A 20,119-nucleotide genomic window follows, 5' to 3' on the forward strand; every position below is an offset into this window, starting at 1 on the left:
GACGATGTCAGAGGAATTGGTGCACAAATTATCATCACTCACAGATCAGTGCTGTCGCTCTCTATACACAGTTCGCACGATTGCAAAGTGAAAGCAAAAAAACAAGCGCAAATTCAAACGCGATTTCAATATGTCACATATTGACAGTGGCTCACCGATGCCAATGACATAATTACCCAGCTACATTTCCGAAAGCATGCAAAAGCATTGACGCACGGGGCGATCCGCGGTAGCTCGTTAACGGAGATTTGCCATGTTGTGGCGTTAACGTCATTTCAGATTCACGCTGACAGCACTAGTGGGAACACAACGAATATGACTGCACATTTACTCCGACATCATCCTAGTGCAAAGACAAGTGGAAGCAGACAAAAACAACAAGCAGCATGCTACAAACTTTACCCGGGTCATTTAGACAGCCGTTAGCACAGGATTCTCCTTATGGGGACCTGATGAGAATATAGCCCAGAAGAAGCGTATAGTAGAGCTTTTATTTTGGAAAGAGACATTTCTCTGTAATAAACTCTCTTTTCCAAAGATGAGTGATTTCTCCATCAGAGAGATTTATTTGTTATTACTTTGTTGTTTCAGCAACATTAAATTTAAAAACTGTACTTTTGAGTTCAAATATATATTTATAATTTTAATAAACAGTGAAAAACACAAAATGGCAAAATCCCATCCAGCACTTTGGTGCAAAGTGGTAAACAGACTGGTTCTTCTATAACGCTTTTCTACTCTCAGCACTCAAAGCACTTTACACAACTTGTACATTCACCCATTCACACACGCACTTCCATCAATGCTGTTTCTAGATGGGTCCAATCCAACATTCACACACGTTCACACTCCGATGGATGCGTCAGAGAGCAACATGGGGTTCATATCTTGGATATGTGGCATGCAGACTGGAGCAGACTGGGATCGAATCGCCAACCCTTCGGTTAGTAGGTACCTGCTGTCTGTGCAGTCAAAGATTTATTAATGTTCATTCTTATTATCTATAATAAAAATTCCCACGATGAGTCAGGCTGCAGTTTAAGCTGCAGTAAGAGGATGTGGTTACACCAAACCACTTCATCTGTTAACTTCCTGAAACTAAGTACCCCTCACAGAGCAGCGAGCATCAGTCCAGACTTCCAGCGAATAAACAGGTAAAGTCTTTTTCACATTTCTTTTAACAATAAAACTGGAGCTACAGATGTTTCTAAACCTGAATCCAACTGAAGTGACCTTGGATTCAACATGGGTGTGAAATCTGCAGTCAGTAGGGAAACTGTTGCTGCTTCCTGGAAGTTGCGTGTTTCTTTCTTTCTTTTTTATGAAGCCGTTCAGTGTAATGAAAGTGTCAGCTGATAAAAGAACGTCTTTCTTTCTTTCTTTCTTTCACAAAATCTTCAATCACACAGTAAACTGCTGCAGTGCAGGCTCGCTGTGAAAACCACAGTGTACAGGAAACCACTCATGCAAGCTGTTGTGCGACGTGGAGTTATTTCATGTGAATGAGCAACAATTTGGGACTTCAAAGGGATCCTGGGGTGCGCCACAGGTGTAGATGTATTATTACACTGGAGTAACATTGGAGCGAACGTTGACAAAAAATGTAACAATTTTTATCAAATGGACAGAGACGTTCCGACTATTTTCAGGAAGTATGACTGCATGCGTTTTAAAAATAGCTTTGTGTCTGCAGTAGACCTAAAAAGGCTGAACAGTATTGTAAGGCAGGTCTGGTCAGATTCAACAGTCAAATATTTATCAAAGCGGTTACTGATTAATGGTCTGTCAACATAAAATATATTACTGTCATCTGCAAACATAAATCATTTTTAAACATTACGACGTCTTTACATTAGAGAAACATTAATGCACATCAGGCACACTGTGTAACACGTGCACGGAGGTAAGAACACAATAAACCAGCAGCACAACAACTAATATCAATTACAACATCATATATGATGAGTATACCTGCCTGGTCGTTTCCACGTGTATCAGTGCCTGTCAGGTTTTTTGCTGCAGTGCTGTGGAGTGACTAACACTCACTGTCTAACACAGAGCTGCGTGTAATTATCTGCAGGCCAAAAGATGTTTTTGTTCTTATGTAGGTATAAAGTTGCTCTCAGTAGAATGCAACACCGGGAAGACCTCAGCACTGACATGTGAGATCCAAATAATCATACCTCCTCTTAAACACTTTTCTTTGACTTTGGTAGAAAATGTCATGAGATGAAGGAAGGGTGTGCCAGAGAGTCTGACTGTTCTGATGTTAGACTGTGTGACAGGATTGAAATTCAACAACATGGACTACAAATTCACATGTTATGTCGCCTCAGTGCAGTCTTACATTGGTGATTTGTGCATATTATATAAAGGAGTGGTGTTAAAAATCTATACAATTCAGTTTTAAATCACAACAACAGTCACCTCTGCTCACGTTTTATTATAAAATCCTACAATAACAGAGGAAACCCCAACAAAATGCAGAGGGATGTGTAAACGCACAGTGAATGTTATTACCACTCAGTTACATGTGGCAGTTTCTGTGTAATAAGCAGGAAACAGCGCAGCAGTGCTCAGCGTGGAAAGGAAGATTAAAGGCAGTCAGCACTCCCCCCATTCACTCTGCAGTAAAAACAAAAGGAAACACAGATGTTTTTGGTTTATTGTGGATGAAAATGGACTGAGTTGTGCCCTGTTCCTGACCTGCGTGTTGTAAATGTCCTGTAGTGGTGGGAAGGGTGCTCCACAGGTGAGTTGTGCCTTAGTTCAGCGGTCTCCAACCTTTTTTGCGCCACGGACCGGTTTATGCCCAACAATATTTTCACGGACCGGCCTTTAAGGTGTCGCGGATAAATACAACAAAATAAAACTAGTACCGGTACCGAAAAAAAGAAGATTTCTTCATAACACACTTGAAAAGACCCAGGAAAACCGAGTTAACGATAAAAACGATAACAAAATAACACTGAAAACCGATAAAAACCCTGAAAACCAAACATTTCACACCTGAGCCTCAACTCTCGCGGCCCGGTACCAAACGACTCACGAGTCCGAGGCCCGAGTCCGAGGCCCGGGGGTTGGGGACCGCTGCCTTAGTTCCCTTACATTTGCAGTGTGTTCCCAGTCTCGTCTCTGTGGGACGTCCTCAGCTTCTGGGCTCAGTCCTGTGTCCTGCGTTCATGTTTTGTTATCTTCTCTATCTCCCCAGCCACGCCACCATGTCTGTCTGGTTTGCCTGTCTTCTCTTATGTATGTATTTAATACTTATTATACTTATAACAGGTGCACTTATTGTAGTTATTGTAACGACATCTTTGCCCTGTGTCTGTCACTTCTCGTAATCATCCCTCTGTGTCCTGTTTCATGTGTCTTAGTCTGGGTTTCGGTGTGTGCTCTATGTTGTCTCCTTGTGAATGAGCTGCCTGTGGCTGGATGCTGGCTGTGGTTCAAATCAACATTTCAATTAATTCCAACAACTGACTGATGCAGACTGAATTGTAAAGAAGCTTAGACTCCCTTTGATTTAAGATCATTTGGGTTTGGAGACCTTACAAGTTACTGTCATTTCTTACAGCGATGTTCACATTCAGTGACTCAACAACAGGTCACAGCATGAAACACAGTGTTTGTGTCCTGGTCCTGGGTTGCTTACCCAGTGCTTCTGTGTTGTTCTTTATCAGTTTTAGTCTCCTGGTTTCTGTTTTGTGCTCCTCCTTTCCTCTGTGTTTCCTGTGTCTCCTCAGTAAGTGTCATTCTGTGTCTTTGTGGGTGTCTCTTGTGTTTCCTGTTTTACTTTGATGATCTTGTTTCCTGTGTTCAGTGTTTTGCTTTCCCACCATCTCATTAACCGGCTCTGATTAGTCCCAGCTGTGTTTCCAGCTGTTCCCTCTGTGCTGGATGTTCCCTCCATGCTGTCGGTCTCCGTGTTTGTTTTCTCGTCAGTTCCTAGTTTTCTAGTTTCTTTGTTTTCTAGTTTCTGTTCTCTTGAGTTCCTGGTTTCCCAGCTCTCGGTCATTATGTTTTGTTTCTTATATCCTGCATTCAAGTGTTCGCAGCGAATAAAGCTGCAGCTTTAAGAGACCTTTGCGTGCTCGAGTCCTGCATTTGGGTCCTACGTCCTGCCTGCCGCACAGCGTAACATTGTTATTGAACATTTATATGATTAACATCACTTTGTCTGTTATGTTAAAATTCTTTTTTTGTACAAATGATGAAATATCAAATTGTGTCACAACATTGGGGCAGCAGTGTATCCTTACTAAAGGAGGTAATGAAGGAAGAACCTTTCCTGTTATTATCATGACTCCCACACAGCTGCCTCAGGTTATTTCTCAGGTGCAATAGTCTATTTCATCATATCCTCAATATAAACCAAAAACACGGGCAGGTAATGAAAGTTCAGATTTTGCGACTGCTTCAAAGAACTTATTAAACTGATGTTCAACTGGCAAAAAATGAATGCAAACGATTTGATGCAATGTGGCATTGATCTGTCTGGATTACTAAGCGTCTGAAGAAGACGTCGACAGAGGTGAAACTTTTCATTTCTCTGTGAAACTGACACTAAAACCACATGTGAGACACACGAGTGGTTTGGAAGGATTGTTCATTATTACACTGAACAGTCTAGTTTAAAAACCGTAAAGCCGTAAAGTAAAAGCCGTCTGAAGTGGGCTGTGTCTAACTCATGGGTTTATTTTATTCTCATTGATCCAAATGTACAGATGTGTTACATGTGAAGATAAACAGACATCTCCTGATTCCTGACAGGACCAAGGATGGCAACACCAACAGAGTTGGTGGAAGCGCTGGAGGAGCTGGGAGACAGTGAGCTCAAAGATTTTAAGGAGATGGAAACAAAGGATCAGGTGGAAAGTTTATCCAGCACTGACTCAGGACCTGAAGGTGAGTCATGGAAGCAGGTCAGTCAGCTGACACGGCTTCTGAAGCAGTTGAGGCAAACTGAACTCCACATTAAAATATCTCATACACTCACACACATACACATACTTAGTCTAGAGCTATTGCAGCATAACTAAGAGAGGATTCAGGGTCACCTGATCCAGCCCCAACTATGTGCTGTGGAACCAGAAGAGGAGCTTCAGGTTTGGAAAGCTGAAGACTCTGGAACCAGAGAGACTGCAGTCTGAGGGAGAAGTGCCCTGTTGGTACAGTATAGTACTGTGAGATCTTTACAATATGAAACAACCCTCTGAACCATCAGGGGGGAGACAGCATACAGACAGCAAGCTGTGCCCTGCAGCTCTCGCAGAGTCCAACCCGTCTTCAGGAGACTCGTTCTAGAGTATCTTTCAGCTCAGACTCCCATCCCACCACAGAGATGATGCTGTTACAGGGAAATATCTGAATCAGAACTCTTTAATGAGCCCAAGAGGAAATCATGGGGTCTCCGTTGCTCTGAGACAGTAAGAAGAGTAGCTAGCTGAGCTAAATAAACAATACTATTTATTACAAAGTTACAAAATATAACTAAATAACGCAAACAAAGAAGTAAAAAGCTACGCTTAACAACGTTTAAAGGATGACTGTAAACTGTAGGAGGCTGCATGCGCACAAACAGGTTGTTGTGTTGGTGTTTCCCACAGCAGACTTTTCATGGGTGTGTCTTTGCTCCCCACAGATGTGAGATGCATGCCAGCAGCTCCGCCTCCACAACCTGAAACATTGTACCAAGTCGCGCTGCAGTCTGAGCTCCAGAACATCTTCAGGTGTGCTCAGGAGGCCCTCGAGAAGCAGAATGAGGAACGTTTGTATGACGTGACCCCAGAGCTGTTTATTACAGAGAGACGGACCACAGACTCACAACAAGAGGTCAGACTGGCTGACCTCGAGTCAGAGAGGGCGGTTAAACCCAGTGACCTCTTCCAACTGTTTTCTAGTGAGGGCACGGCTGTGAGGACAGTGCTGACCAGCGGGATAGCAGGAATTGGCAAATCATCCCTTGTTAAGAAGTTTTTGTTGGACTGGGCTGAAAAAAGAACCAATCAAGACTTACATCTGATCTTCCCCTTTGACTGTCAGCAGATGGGTTTATGGCAAGGAGAAACATTTAGCCTGGCAGAGCTCATCCATACATGTATCCCATATTTTTCAGCCAGTGGTATCAAAGAAGAGACTTTAAATGACATTTTCACAAGTTCACAGAACTCCAGAGACACAAGTGAGTTCAGACTTCTGTTTGTGTTTGATGGACTGGATCAAAGCCGCCTTCAGCTCGACTTCACAGGAAAAACAGAGAAGTCTACTGACGTGACAAAGTCAGCCGGAGTAGAAGTGCTTCTGACCAACCTCATCAGGGGCAAACTGCTTCCCTCTGCTCGCCTCTGGATAACCACACGACCTGCAGCAGCCAATCAAATTCCCCCTCAGTACGTTCACAGAGTGACGGAGGTCAGAGGGTTCACTGACCCTCAGAAGGAGGACTACTTCAGAAAGAGATTCCAAGATGCGGAGCAGGCCAACAGGATGGTGGCCCACATCAACACATCCCAAGGACTACACATCATGTGCCACATCCCAGTCTTCTGCTGGATCACAGCTGCAGTTCTGGAGGATGTGCTGAAAACCAGCGAGGGACGAGAGCTGCCCAACACCCTGACTGAGATGTACATCCACTTCCTGATGGTTGAGATTAACCACACAAAGCAGAAGCATGTCCCAGAAAAGTGCATTCGGTACATTATGTCATTGGCTGAACTGGCTTTTCACCAGCTGCTGAGAGGAAACGCCATCTTTACTGAGGAGGAGCTGCGCTGCAGTGGCATTCATGTCAGAGCAGCGTCAAAGTACGCAGGACTGTTCACAAAGATCTTCAAGCAGGTTTGTGGACAAAGGAAGGAACAGGCCCAGAAGAATATCTTCAGCTTTACTCACCAAAGCATTCATCAGTTTCTAGCTGCAGTTTACGTGACCATATCACTGTTCAGCCACAACAGAAATGTGATGCCTGTCCCCCGACTCACCGTGCAAAGTCTGTTCACGTGTTTCAGTAAATCAAACTCTTCTACGGCTCTGAATATCCAAAAAAACGCAGTCAAGACAGCGTTAAAGAGCCCAAACGGTCACCTGGATTTGTTTGCTCGCTTTCTCCTCGGTCTGTCACTGCAGACCAATCAGACTCTCCTACAAGACCTGCTGACACAAACTAGAAGTAGCTCACATAACAATCAAAAAGCAATCCTGTATGTGAAGAAGAGGATCAGGAAGAATCCTGGTCCAGAACAATGCATCCTCCTGTTCCACTGCCTGAATGAACTGAACGATCGTTCTCTGGTGGAGGAGATCCAACGATACCTGAGCTCAGGAAGTCTCTGCAAAGATAAACTGTCTCCCACTCAGTGGTCGACACTTCTCTTCATCTTACTGTCCTCAGAAAAAGATCTGGATGTGTTTGACCTGCAGAAATACTGTGCTTCGGAGGAGGCTCTTCTGAGGCTGCTGCCAGTGATCAGAACCTCTAGAAAACTTCTGTAAGTTCATGGATAAGTGAGTCACCCACGAAACCAAATATAATGTTACTTCTCCCAAACAAATCAGCTTACAGACCTTACAGAGTTGACATTATAAGTCATAGCAAGCAAGATGATGTTATTTACTAGTCCAATAACAAAAAGGCCTACAGATATGTTTCTGCCTCTCTATCATCATGCTTTTGTTATCTTTGCGCTGCTGTAAATACAGAATATGTCAGTTTTATAGCTTGCTGAAAACCTACAGTGGGTGTTCGCTCACATAAAGTAAGATGATGAACACATGCTGTGGAAGAGAGCCAGAGATTAATAACAAGTACGATTCAGTGCAGAGAGTAAATGGCCTGTATTTGTATAGCGCTTTACACATCCAGTCATCCATCCTCACGTGATGGCACAGCCACCCTGGGGCGCACTGACAAAGGCGAGGCTGACGGACACTCTGACTACCACCAGTAGGAAACGGGTGAAGTGTCTCGCCCAAGGACACAACGACGAGACTGTCCAAGCCGGGGCTCGAACCGGCAACCTTCCGATTACAAGGCGAACTCCCAACTCTGAGCCACGATCCCCAGAGGTCTATTAACACATAGTGAGTCAAGAAGAAACACTCACTGAATCATGGGAATCTTTAACATTTTAAAGATTTTGAATTCAGTTCTGGATTTAACAGGAAGCCAAAACAGGAGAAATCTGCTCTCTCTTTCTAGTCCCTGTCAGGACTCTTGCTGCAGCATTTTGGATTAGCTGAAGGCTTTTCAGTGAGTTTTTAGGACTTCCTGGTAATAATGAATTACAGTCGTCCAGCCTGGAAGTAATAAATGCATGAACTAGTTTTTCAGCGTCACTCTGAGACAGGATATTTCTAACTTTAGAGATGTTGCACAAATGGAAGAAAGCAGTCTTACATATTTGTTTAATATGTGCGTTGAAGGACATGTCCTGGTCAAACATGACCCCAAGGTTCCTCACAGTGTTACTGGAGGCCAAGGTAATGCCATCCAGGGTAAGAATATGCTTAGGTACCATATTTCTAAGCTTTTCAGGGCCGAGTACAATAACCTCAGTTTGATCTGAATGAAGAAGCAGAAAGTTAGCGGCCATCCAGGTCTTTATGTCTTTAAGACATTCCTGCAGTTTAACTCATTGGTGTGTGTTATCTGGCTTCATGGACAGATAGAGCTGGGTGTCATCAGCAGTGTAAATGTATGCTATGTCTTCTAATGATGCTGCCTAAGGGAAGCATGTATAATGTAAACAGAATTGGTCCTAGCACTGAACCCTGTGGAACTCCATAATTAACCTCAGTGTGTGAAGAGGACTCTCCATTTACATGCACAAACTGGAGTCTATTAGATAGATATGATACAAACCACTGCAGCACAGTACCTGTAATACCTACAGCATGTTCTAATCGCTCTAATAGGATATTATGGTCGACAGTATCGAACGCTGCACTGAGGTCTAGCAGGACAAGCACAGAGATGAGTCCACTGTCAGAGGCCATAAGAAGATCATTTGTAACCTTCACTAAAGCTGTTTCTGTGCTGTGATGAGCTCTGAAACCTGACTGAAACTCTTCAAATAAGCCTCTGCAGATGATCTGTTAGCTGTTTGACAACTACTCTTTCAAGGATGTTTGATATAAAGGAAGGTTGCAGATATGTGGGTCAGACCTACATGTTAGATTTGGCACAGATTTTATATTGAAGGTTCTTCCAGATTGAACGTTTCCATTTGGGAACAGAGTAACACTATGAGTGTGCGAGCTTGTGACCCAGTGAGGCTGGATTTGTGTATTGAACCATCAACAGTGCAGATATCCATTTCTTAAAAATGCATATGTAGCTACTCCTAGTCGGACTATTTTAAAATGAAGCAGTGTGACTTGTGGTCACAAAAGCAGAAATTATTTGCATGTTTTAAGTGTTTAAGTTTTGTCTGTTTGTCATCAGGCTGAGTGGCTGCAAGCTGTCATGGAGAAGCTGTGAAGCTTTGTCTTCAGCTCTCAGCTGCCAGTCCTCCAGTTTGAGAGAGCTGGATATGAGTAACAATGATCTTCAGGATTCAGGAGTGACATTACTGTCCACTGGACTGCGGAGTCCACACTGTGTACTTGAGATTCTCAAGTTAGTCATTATCATTAAAAAACAAAACATAGTATTCTTTGCAGATTTTTGATAATACATTTTTTTTAATTCTTCAGCTTAAAAATGAAATGTTATTCATGATTTTCAGGCTGTCAGGCTGCATGGTCACAGAGGAAGGCTGTGCTTCTCTGGCCTCAGCTCTGAGCACCAACCCTTCACATATGAGAGAGCTGGACCTGAGCTACAATCATCCAGGTGACACGGCAGCAGATGTGCTGTCTGCTCGACTGAATGATCCAAACTGGAGACTGGACACTCTCAGGTATGCTCGGAAAGAACGAGAAGCAGACGTGTCCTGATGTAATCTTTACATACGGTGGATGCCAAAGGTCCCTAGTATAACAAATGTCAGTGACAAAGCTGCTATTAATGAATTCATGTTACTGTGTTAGATTTAATATTGCAATATGCAAGTCCTGGCCAAGTCCGAACAGCAATCTGCGCATTTACAATTGTGGTACCATAACAGTAACGGGACTGCAGTCTTTTCTTCTTCTGCACATCATGCAGGTCAGCTGTTTGACACAGAGTTTGCACTAATGCAGCTCTCCTCTGAATAAACTCTGAGCTCCACCTGAGTCTCAGTCCTCAGGACCCTCTGCACATGCCCGGAGAGTTCTGCCAGAAGAACTTGCTTAAAAGCGTGCTGACTCTCCTTCGGCTTCCTCTCATTTATCTAAATTGCTGCACTGTTTTTGAGAGAAACACGTGTACAACCTGAGTTATTATTTTGATTAATGGGCCCAACACTCTCCCTGTTCTGGTTTGTGGATTTATGAGCCATTAAATTGCGGAGAAATTCAGGAGAAAGTTAGTAGATCACCTGTGGCATCACAATAATTTGCCCTGCTTAATAAATCTGCCGCAGCCAATAAAATTAAATGCCTCTTATTTTCTTATATTTAGCTGCTGTCATCCCGTAGAACGATTCCTGTGACTGCAGTGAAATTTGCTCTATTCCACGTTTATCCCAGCCAACCTGAAGTAAACATGAATCCATGATAATCTTAAAGGCTGCAATACTGCAAAAGACATTAACAATGCAAACTGACTCCACAGAAGCGTAAACGTTTATCAGTTAATATAATCTGGAGAACTTTGTTCTTCATGCAGCAACAGCTCAAAGAAAAGTAATTTTTATTCCAGCAGTGTGATGTTCAGCTGTGAGTTTAACAAAATTCAAAATATTTCATCAAGTTATGGCATGGACATCCAATTACAGTTAATATACATACGAGCTGCGCCACTCTTTTAAATTGTTTCTTTCATGAATGGTCAGATGGTCCATTGCAAAGGATGGACCAGCGTATCCTCTGCTAAAGGAAGCAAGTAAGGTAGCATTGAAACTCCTTTCCTTAGTGCTTGGAGAACTGGAAACACTGATTTTTACTTTCATCTACTTTCAAAAGTAAAAATGCACTCAGACTGAGAAATGAAGAGTAGTGTCTTTAGAGGACATTTCTGTTTTCTTGTGCAAAGCTCACTGAACCCTGTGTAGTGTTAACATAAAGATAAAGTAATATTAGTTGAGGGGAATACAAACTTTAGTCTGACTTTAGTTTAAAGAAGGAAAAAAAATCTTTATTTTATATATTGACAGGAAAATGCGCACAGTCAGGGGTCAAAGTGGATTCAGCAGGAACCTAAAATCAGCTGCAAGGTTCAGCGAAAATAGAGCTGGAGTAGATTTTCTTACTGTACAGGCTGTGATCACATGACCTGCTTCTGACCTCCAGTTTGTTTAGCAGCAGGTTTATGAACAAACAAGTAAAGAACAGATAGCTGAAAATTGTACTTGGGTACAATAAATTATTTGTACTTCGTGCCTGTCTCGTTTAGCAGCAATCAGAATTATTATTGCCCAGCGGATTTATGTTTCCAAGTGGATCATTGCAGCTTCGCCATACTGGTCTACGTGATTGATCTTTATTATTATTGGTTAATTATATTATTATTTTTTTAGTTAGTTGTTTAGTTATTTAGTTATTACAATCGGAACAGACATGATGGGGGATAATAGGAAAAGGAAAGATGTAGACAAGGCAAGTTCGAGAAAAGGCGAGAGGAAGAGGGGCAGAGAGAAAAGACTAAAAATCAGCTTGAAGAAAAAAAGAAAACAAGCAAGAAGAGAACAACACAACAGGGAGACCACAGCAACATCTAGATAAGTATAAGTAACAATAAATAATAACTATTGAATGTTACTGACCAGCACACAAGACCAACCACGCATGGTATGCTTAGAGGCAGCAGCCAAGGAAGATAGTGTGTCTGAACACCTGTGTGCACACCTGTGTGCGTCATTGCGCTTGCATTCAAAAGGTTTCTCCATTTAACAGTCTGGTGGTGGGTGTGGAGAGTTTACTTCTCCCCTTTGAAACCCAGAGACAGTCTTTAGAGAGAAAGAAAGAGGAAAAGGTTCCCAAGAACAGCAGCCTGCCCACATCTTACCCAGCATGCACTAAAAACTAGGGGTGCAACGATATTCGTATCGATATTGAACCGTTCGATACAGTGCTTTCGGTTCGGTATGCATATGTATCGAACAATACAACATTTGTAATTTATTTTATCAACTTTCCTTCTGACGATGCTGTCTGTGTTGAGCGCTCAGTGAATCTGCGTTCGACTACTCCGCCTAGGCTGCACTGTCGAGCGCAGATCCACTGAGCGCTCAACACAGACAGCATAGTCAGAAGGAAGAGCGCAGGGCAAGCTAGCAAGACAGAAGTTAAGCTCTCTTTGCAACATTCAGATCTGGCGTTTGGAATTATTTTGGTTTTCATGTGACGTATGACCCTGAAGGTAAGCGAGTCATGGACTAAAGTAAAACAGTATGTTGGATGTGCCATGCAATGCTCAATTACATGGGTGGGAACTAGTGTGTTAGCGCAGTTAGCTCGTTAACGTGTTGGCCGTCTAGCCCCACACACGGGGCGATCGGCGGTAGCTCGTTAACGGAGATTTGCCGTGTTGTGGCGTTAAGGTCATTTCAACGAGATCAACCTGAAAGCACTAGTGGGAACACAACGAATATGACTGCACATTTACGCCGACATCATCCTAGTGCAAAGACAAAAACAACAAGCATGCTACTAACTTTAGCCGAGTCATTTAGACAGCTGTTAGCACATGATTCTCCTTATGCTGCTGAGAATATAGCCCAGAAGAAGCGGATAGTATAGCTTTTATTTTGGAAAGAGACATTTCTCTGTAATAAACTCTCTTTTCCAAAGATGAGTGATTCCTCAATCAGATACAGGGCTTGCAATATCGCTAGCCCGACGTCCCGGAGCTAGCGATTTTTTCAGTCGGGCTACCAAAATCTATCTCTTCCCTGCCCGTCGGGCTATTTTAGAAAGGAAAAATATATGTCAATGCTTTTGCATTCTTTCAGAAATGTAGCTGGGTAATTATGTCATTGGCATCGGTGAGCCACTGTCAATATGTGACATATTGAAATCGCGTTTGAATTTGCGCTTGTTTTTTTGCTTTCACTTTGCAATCGTGCGAACTGTGTATAGAGAGCGACAGCACTGATCTGTGAGTGATGATAATTTGTGCACCAATTCCTCTGACATCGTCTTATTAATCGTTAGCTTACTATGCAAACATGACAAGTGAAATCTCCCGCAGCTTAAACATGTGAGAGGTTGACCGCGCAGAGAATCGCTGAGCTTATGTGAGTGTGTGTGTAAAAGCAGCAGCATATATATTTTAGTTCTGCTGAGCCAAATAAGACAGGTCAGGGTGAAGAAGTGACAGCCAAAGAAAAGCTTACCACAAAACGGAGAAGTTATGACAAATCAGACTATAAGGCAAAAAGAAAGTGCAGCTTTATGGTTTCATGGACAAAATAATTTCTGTGGCTGCAATATGACGAGCTAAATAACCAGGGCTGCACATAAGTGGTCCGCAGGTGCGCATTCGCTGTCAAAATAAAAAACACGCACAAGGGTTAGGGTTAAATTTAAAAACTGTACTTTTGAGTTAAAATATATATTTATAATTTTAATAAATGACAAATTAAAAAGGCATGAACATTTTTTTTGTATCGAAAAAATATCGAACCGTGACACCAAAGTATCGAACCGAACCGTGAATTTTGTGTATCGTTGCACCCCTACTAAAAACCCAGTGATGAGATAATGTTACATTTGGCTTTTAATTAGATTTGTGCTGAACGTTTGATGGTGCTGTTTTATGTATATCTGTTTTTATATCACTGTGAAGCACTTTGTGATTTCTATCCTGTGAAGAGTGATATATAAATAACTTGAAATTGAAATTTGAAATTGAAACCAAGAGTTCTGCTTTGTTATCATCAAGTAGACAATGCAGTCAATGAATCTGACAAACATGGAACATTACACTGCATAATGATGAGTTTTGCATTTGATGGTAAATTTTCATTTTCAGTTACACGATTATCCAAAAGTATCATGCATGTTGTGATAGCATTATTTTGTGAGCTATTCTTTGATTCCCAGCCTGAATCATTGCAAATGATTAAAGTGTGAAGCAGTTCATAACTGCATCCGTAAATGGCTGTTTTGTTATGCAGATTGGACCATGGTGGAGAGCAGAGGCTGAAACCAGGCTTAAAGAAGTGTAAGTGATTTTACTCAGCTTATTCTGACATGTCACAGAAAAAATATAAAAAACAATTGAATTCAATTGTATTTATCTACCAGGAAATGCCCAAGGTGCTTTATACTGTAATGTTAAAAAAAAAACCTACAATAATACAAAGAAAACAGAGAAAACCCCAACTATCACAGAGTGCCCTATGAGCAGCACTTTGGCGATAGTGGGAAGGAAAAACTCCCTTTTAACAGGAAGAAACCTCCAGCAGAACCAGGCTCAGGGAGGGGCGGGGCCATCTGCTGTGATTGGTTGGTGTGAGAGAAGGAAGACAGGATAAAGACATGCTGTGGAAGAGAGACAGAGGTTAATAGCAAGTATGATTCAATGCAGAGAGGTCTGTTAGCACATAGCGGTCGTGTCCAAATTCATGGGCTGCATCCTCCTGAGGACCCGGCCTTCGTGGTCTACGTGGGCCGGGTCCTCAGGAGGTCGGGTAGGCCGGAAGTAAACAGCTGTGAAATGTGACGGTCTAGCCTTCAGATTAGCGTCACCGCTGTCTGGGTGGAGTTAATAAACTCGGCCGTCTGCTCCTTGCTAGCTAAAATATAACAGGACACTGGAGTAAACTCTCGACCGTCTCACACTTCTGTTTAATCAGTTTTCTGTTTGATGTTCAGCTGTGTGGAAACCATAACTTTGATCTCAGCCAAACCGATTTACTCACAAACAAATGAAACACTGAAAAAAGCCAAACAATAACATGTTTAAGTTATCTAAGTGACTCATATATCATGCTTAACCTGAGTAGCCAAAGACCGCGGTGATCTGAAAATGATGTGCCGGGGGTTTGCCATTCTCGGCGGCTTTAGTGACCATTGACCATCCCAGCTAGCTATCGAGCTGGTGGGTAACAGACGTCTCCGAAAACCTCGAAGCACTTTTGCAAATATGTGACATCTTGATAAACAGAGCAGATATTTGATGTTTACACAGCTACATTCTGCCTGAAAATATGTTAAACGTTTATTTTGTGACCCAGAAAGAGTAATAAGAGTAATATTAAAACTTAGTAGCAGCCGCCATTGTCGGAAACTTGAATCGGCTGGGCCGCGCTATGGATTCTGGGATATGGTGGGCCACGAAGGACACACCAGACCCATCCTTCAAATTCGGGGAAAAGGAGGACGCATTTGTCGGCTGCATTCAGAAGAGTCCAACAATTTGGACAGCCTTCGTCACGTTGCTGTGATGCAATCGGCCCACAAATGCGGCCTCAGGAGGATGCAGCCCATGAATCTGGACACCCCCAGTGAGTGAAGCTGAAACACCCAGTGCATCATGGGAATCCCCCGCAGCCTACACCTGTTACAGGAAAATGATCCATTCATATGAATCTGCACTTGTGGGTGTCTTTGAGAACTCCCAAATAACACACTGCAATGATGTTTTGATTCAACGGTACTTTGTTCCTGGCACACCAGTTTTTTTGATGCACATTTCTGAAGCCGCCGTCTCCAGCAGCTCCATTAGGTTTTTATTTGTGCCATCTGCAAATAAAACTAATTTTGATATATCGATACCTAATGAGTAGTTTTGGACCCAGTACAGAACCTGGTGGAATACCTGATGTCCAAGCATAATGAGGAACATTCTCCCAACCTCACAAACCGTTTGCTGTCACTTGAATACTTGAATTTTTACGGTACAACCTCCGTGGGATCCCGTGCCACTCAGGTTCATGAATTAACAGTTCATGATCAACTGTATGTTTTTTAAAGATCTTGGAATATTTGCCCGCACACTGTTAACAGAAACGAAACCAGTTAATGTGATTTGCTGTGTTCTTTGTCTCCATCAGATGCCTGCGAGCTGCAGATAGACCCAAACACAGCAAGCCGAGCCCTCAGATTGTCCCACAACAACATGACGGTGACAGCGTCAGACTTTCAGTTATATCCGAATCATCCAGACAGGTTCGACAGTTGGCCCCAGCTTCTGTGTGAAAATGAACTGAGCGGTCGCTGTTACTGGGAGGTGGAGTGGAGGGGACTAGTGGACATATGTGTGAGTTACAGAGGAATCAAAAGAAAAGGCAACAGCCCTCGAAGCAGGTTTGGAGGAAATGATCAGTCTTGGAGTCTGAGCTGCTTTCTTGACCGCTACGCTGTCTGCCACAACAACCAAGGCAAAGAGATGTACTTCCCTTCCTCATCCTCATCCTCATCCTCTTTCTCTAAGAGAATAGCAGTGTATGTAGACTATCCTGCCGGCATTGTGTCCTTCTACAGAGTCTCCTGTGACAGTCTGATCCACCTTCACACCTTCAACACCACCTTCACCGAGCCTTTGTATGCAGGCTTTGGCTGTGACTCCAGGCTGGGCTTTAACCTGATGTTTAACATCCAGTCCTCAGTGTCTCTGTGCAAGCTGTAGGAGGATGAGTGTAAATGATGAGTATGAATCGGTCAAGTTCGTGCACTTTAAACACAACAAATAACACCTTATCATAGTAATGCATTTTTGTTTTTTTACTGATTAACAAGAGTTGGAAAAACTGCCAGTTCTTCTCAGAGTAATGCACAATATTGGGAATAGAGAGTATACAGCTGTGTTATAAGCCCTTTGCCCAGCTTTGACCAAGGGCTTATAACACAGCTGTATAAAGCCAAGGAAACATCCTAAGAACACAGGAAACAGCAAAATCCATTAAAAACTGTGGAAACAAACTGAAGACTGAATGTGGGGAAAAGGGTTTGTTTGTATGGTAATAAAACGTAGAGGTCCATCACGCATAGAAATAATCATCCTGCAGTCCTCACAGGTTCAGCATTGATCACGTGTTGTTACCTCTCCTGCGAAGTACAGACAAGCATGCAAGCAGGTTTCATGGACTTCATATTTTTGTGTATTGACTGTAAAAACTGTATTTCAGCTTCTGTTGTGTTTCATAATCTTCAGTAAGTATGGATCCATGGAGCATCCACCATGTCACCATGACTACGCTCCGCCCAGGAAACTTTCAGACCAGGTCACAACCTATGCATGCATGTTTTTTTTTTAATGTAGTATATATATATATATATATATATATATATATATATATATATATATATATATATATATATATATATATATATATATATGAGACCAAGAGTGAGAAGGGGGCGCCTCGCTAGCAGAACAAGAAAGCTTTGGGGGGAGATCTTGGCCTTGATTTCTTTGACCTTATCAACAAAAAATTCTTAATTCATCATGCCTCTATGAGATTTAATATGAAGAGTATTTATTTAGAGCTAAACTTAAGTACAGGTACGTCCTCGACAAACACAAGGTCCAAGGTACGGCCTTTCAGATGTGTTGGTCCAGAAACACGTTCAACAAAGTAAAAGGAATCAGATACAGATCTAAGTTCAGCTGTTGAGTTTGATGCTTCCCTCATCAACATGTTAAAAATCCCCAAGAATCAGAACGTTCTCAAAATAATAATAGAATAATAATAATAATAATAGAATAGGCCAGCAGGGGGAGAAACACAATAAAACATGTTCATAGAGCCAATCTTAATCGTTCGCACACTGCCAGATTCTCCCAGGTGTGCAGTCGGCCTTGGCAAGTGATGAAAGTAATATGTGGAGCGCAGACAAAAATGGTGTGCTAAGAAAACAACCATTCAAACCACCACTGCCCAGCATGCTTCTGATCATCCCACAGGTCTGGCTACATCGTTTTATCCTGATGCTACAGTGTAGCTAGTGGGCCCCACAACATGATTGAAATGAAGACTTGGGTTGGAGCAGGTGGGGTGGACTGTGTATCAATATTCACAACAACTGGTGCGAATATAGATAATATAGATATAGGTAATAGTAAGACCGCAGACAATTTTCCATCAGAGGAAACACACTGGATGGAGTCTATTCCTACTTGAGTCCCCCTCCCACAGCCGGGAACATCTGACCACCACTTATCCTCATCCCAGCCTATACTCCCCTGAGAAGAAGAATCAACCTAATCAGGTCAAATAGACCCAGTTTAAAAACTGGAGAGATAAAGGAATTACATCGATGTGTGGTATTGTAAAGGAAGATGAAATTATGAGTTTCCAAACTTTAAAGCAAACGTTTCATTTAGAAAACCGAGACCACGATAGATACTTGCAGTTAAGAAACTTCTATACTCGAAGCATTAAAAACCAAACAGCTACTACAGCGAGGCCACTTATCCAACTCTTTGTAAATGCTTATAAGAAAGGTGTAATCTCACAAATATACAATCGTCTTCACGATCTCAGCGATTATTCAACAAAGTATATAAAAGAACGATGGAAGAAAGAGGAATGGCAGAACATCTCTTCTTTTCATTGGAAAAGTACAAAATCACACATATGGAAGTTCTGCTGGAAAAGTTTTGCTGGTTTTTCATCAGCCCAGCTATAACGGCACATTATGATGACGGAAGTTGTGAATGTTGGAGGAACTGTGGCTACGAAACAGCACACCACTACCACATATTTTGTAAGAATATTAAGAACTACTGGAGAGGAGTCCACAAAGTGATGCAAAACATATTTGGTACATATTTTGATTTCAAACCCATATTTTTAGGATACAAACCCTCAGGCATGAAGTATAGATAAATACTTACTTGGTGTGCAGCTGGCTGCAAGTAAAAAGGCACTGACCAAAAGATGGCCAACACAGGATCCACCAACATTAAACAGCTGGATTGATGTAACTTTTGAGATTTATAAGAAAATATTACTTTTTTTGTGAACTTTGAGTGTGAGAAATTTGTAAAACACTGGGGAAACTGCTCTGTGAGTCCTGTGAGGCCTGATATCGCTGATATTCATCATCGAAGGAACGGTTGTTTCAGTTTTTGTTTGTTTATTTTGTTTGCTTTTTATAATAACATGTACTAATGCTCTGTCACCATCTGCTACTGAGTGTGTTGGCTTTTCAGCTGCCCTCTCTCTGCATGGATATAGTTACAAACTGTATCTGTCTCTACATGTGTTTGTTTTGTTGTTTGTTTGTGTTTTTTCCTTCTCTTTCTCTTTTTTTTCATACCTGCGTGAAGGAAAAGTACTTGAAGTGATCCAGACTACTGTACATATGAGTCTTAGAACAAAGGAAGCCGTCAAATACTGTACGTTTTATTTTATGCATAACTTCAATAAACACTTAAATTTAAAGAACAAAAACTAATCAGATCAAACTCAAGAGCGTTGAAGCCTGCACAGAAAGATCAGTCACTCGTTTGCAGGACTGCTTCAGTGCCACAGAGTACAGAATACGTAAGAATCCAGGACCTGCAGTTATGTATGGACAACGTCACAGCTGATAAACACATCTATGTTTTATCCCAACAAGAAACCATGGATGATATGTGAAGTTCAGCCAGCAACTCTGCCTTCAGGGCAGAAGACGAAACACACATTCCTTGTGACTTTGATCCCATCAGTTTGCACAGATCCACTCACGGTGTCATTTCATTCAAGTAGTGTGACTGTTAGTTTGTCTTTATACACACAAGCTCAGCAGTTCTTCCAGTTTCATTATGTGTTTGGTATGATTACAATAACAGAGCTTATGTTATTTTATCATCTTTTTATGTTTAAGTTGTTTGTTGCTGGTTTTTAGTTTGTTTTTGTCTGTTTGGGAGCTGACACAGTCTCTGTGGAGACGGGTTTTGGGGGGGTAGCAGGAGGAGAGAAGCTGCAGAGAGGCGTGTAAGACTGCAGCTCTGCTTCCTGGTCCCAACTCTGGATACTCATATTTTGGGAGGTGTTGAAAATTTGAAAATGTTTGTTTTCAGTATAAATAAAGCTGGTTTAATCATTTTTGTATACACACTGCAAATGTGCTCATACGAGCTGGCACTCCTTTG

At 42.1% G+C, this 20,119-nt stretch overlaps 1 protein-coding gene across 2 annotated transcripts; it reads left to right on the plus strand.

Moving 5' to 3' along the window:
- The first annotated feature begins 1,071 nt into the window (after nt 1-1,071).
- LOC120733492 (NACHT, LRR and PYD domains-containing protein 4F-like) lies at nt 1,072-16,919 on the plus strand. Of its 2 annotated transcripts, XM_040031738.1 has the most exons (7): nt 1,072-1,154; nt 4,774-4,908; nt 5,645-7,493; nt 9,449-9,622; nt 9,732-9,905; nt 14,208-14,254; nt 16,089-16,919. In XM_040031738.1, the coding sequence occupies exons 2-7, from the start codon at nt 4,782-4,784 to the stop codon at nt 16,661-16,663; spliced, it is 2,946 nt and encodes a 981-aa protein (XP_039887672.1). In that variant the 5' UTR covers nt 1,072-1,154; nt 4,774-4,781; the 3' UTR covers nt 16,664-16,919. The 2 variants fall into 2 exon arrangements, with proteins under 2 accessions (XP_039887672.1, XP_039887673.1); XM_040031739.1 differs by lacking the exon at nt 1,072-1,154 and having other exon boundaries at nt 3,044-4,908.
- The last annotated feature ends 3,200 nt before the right edge of the window (nt 16,920-20,119 follow it).

Source organism: Simochromis diagramma, unplaced genomic scaffold (assembly GCF_900408965.1).
Source record: "Simochromis diagramma unplaced genomic scaffold, fSimDia1.1 OVJJ01000228.1, whole genome shotgun sequence".
NCBI classification, from domain to species: domain Eukaryota; kingdom Metazoa; phylum Chordata; class Actinopteri; order Cichliformes; family Cichlidae; genus Simochromis; species Simochromis diagramma.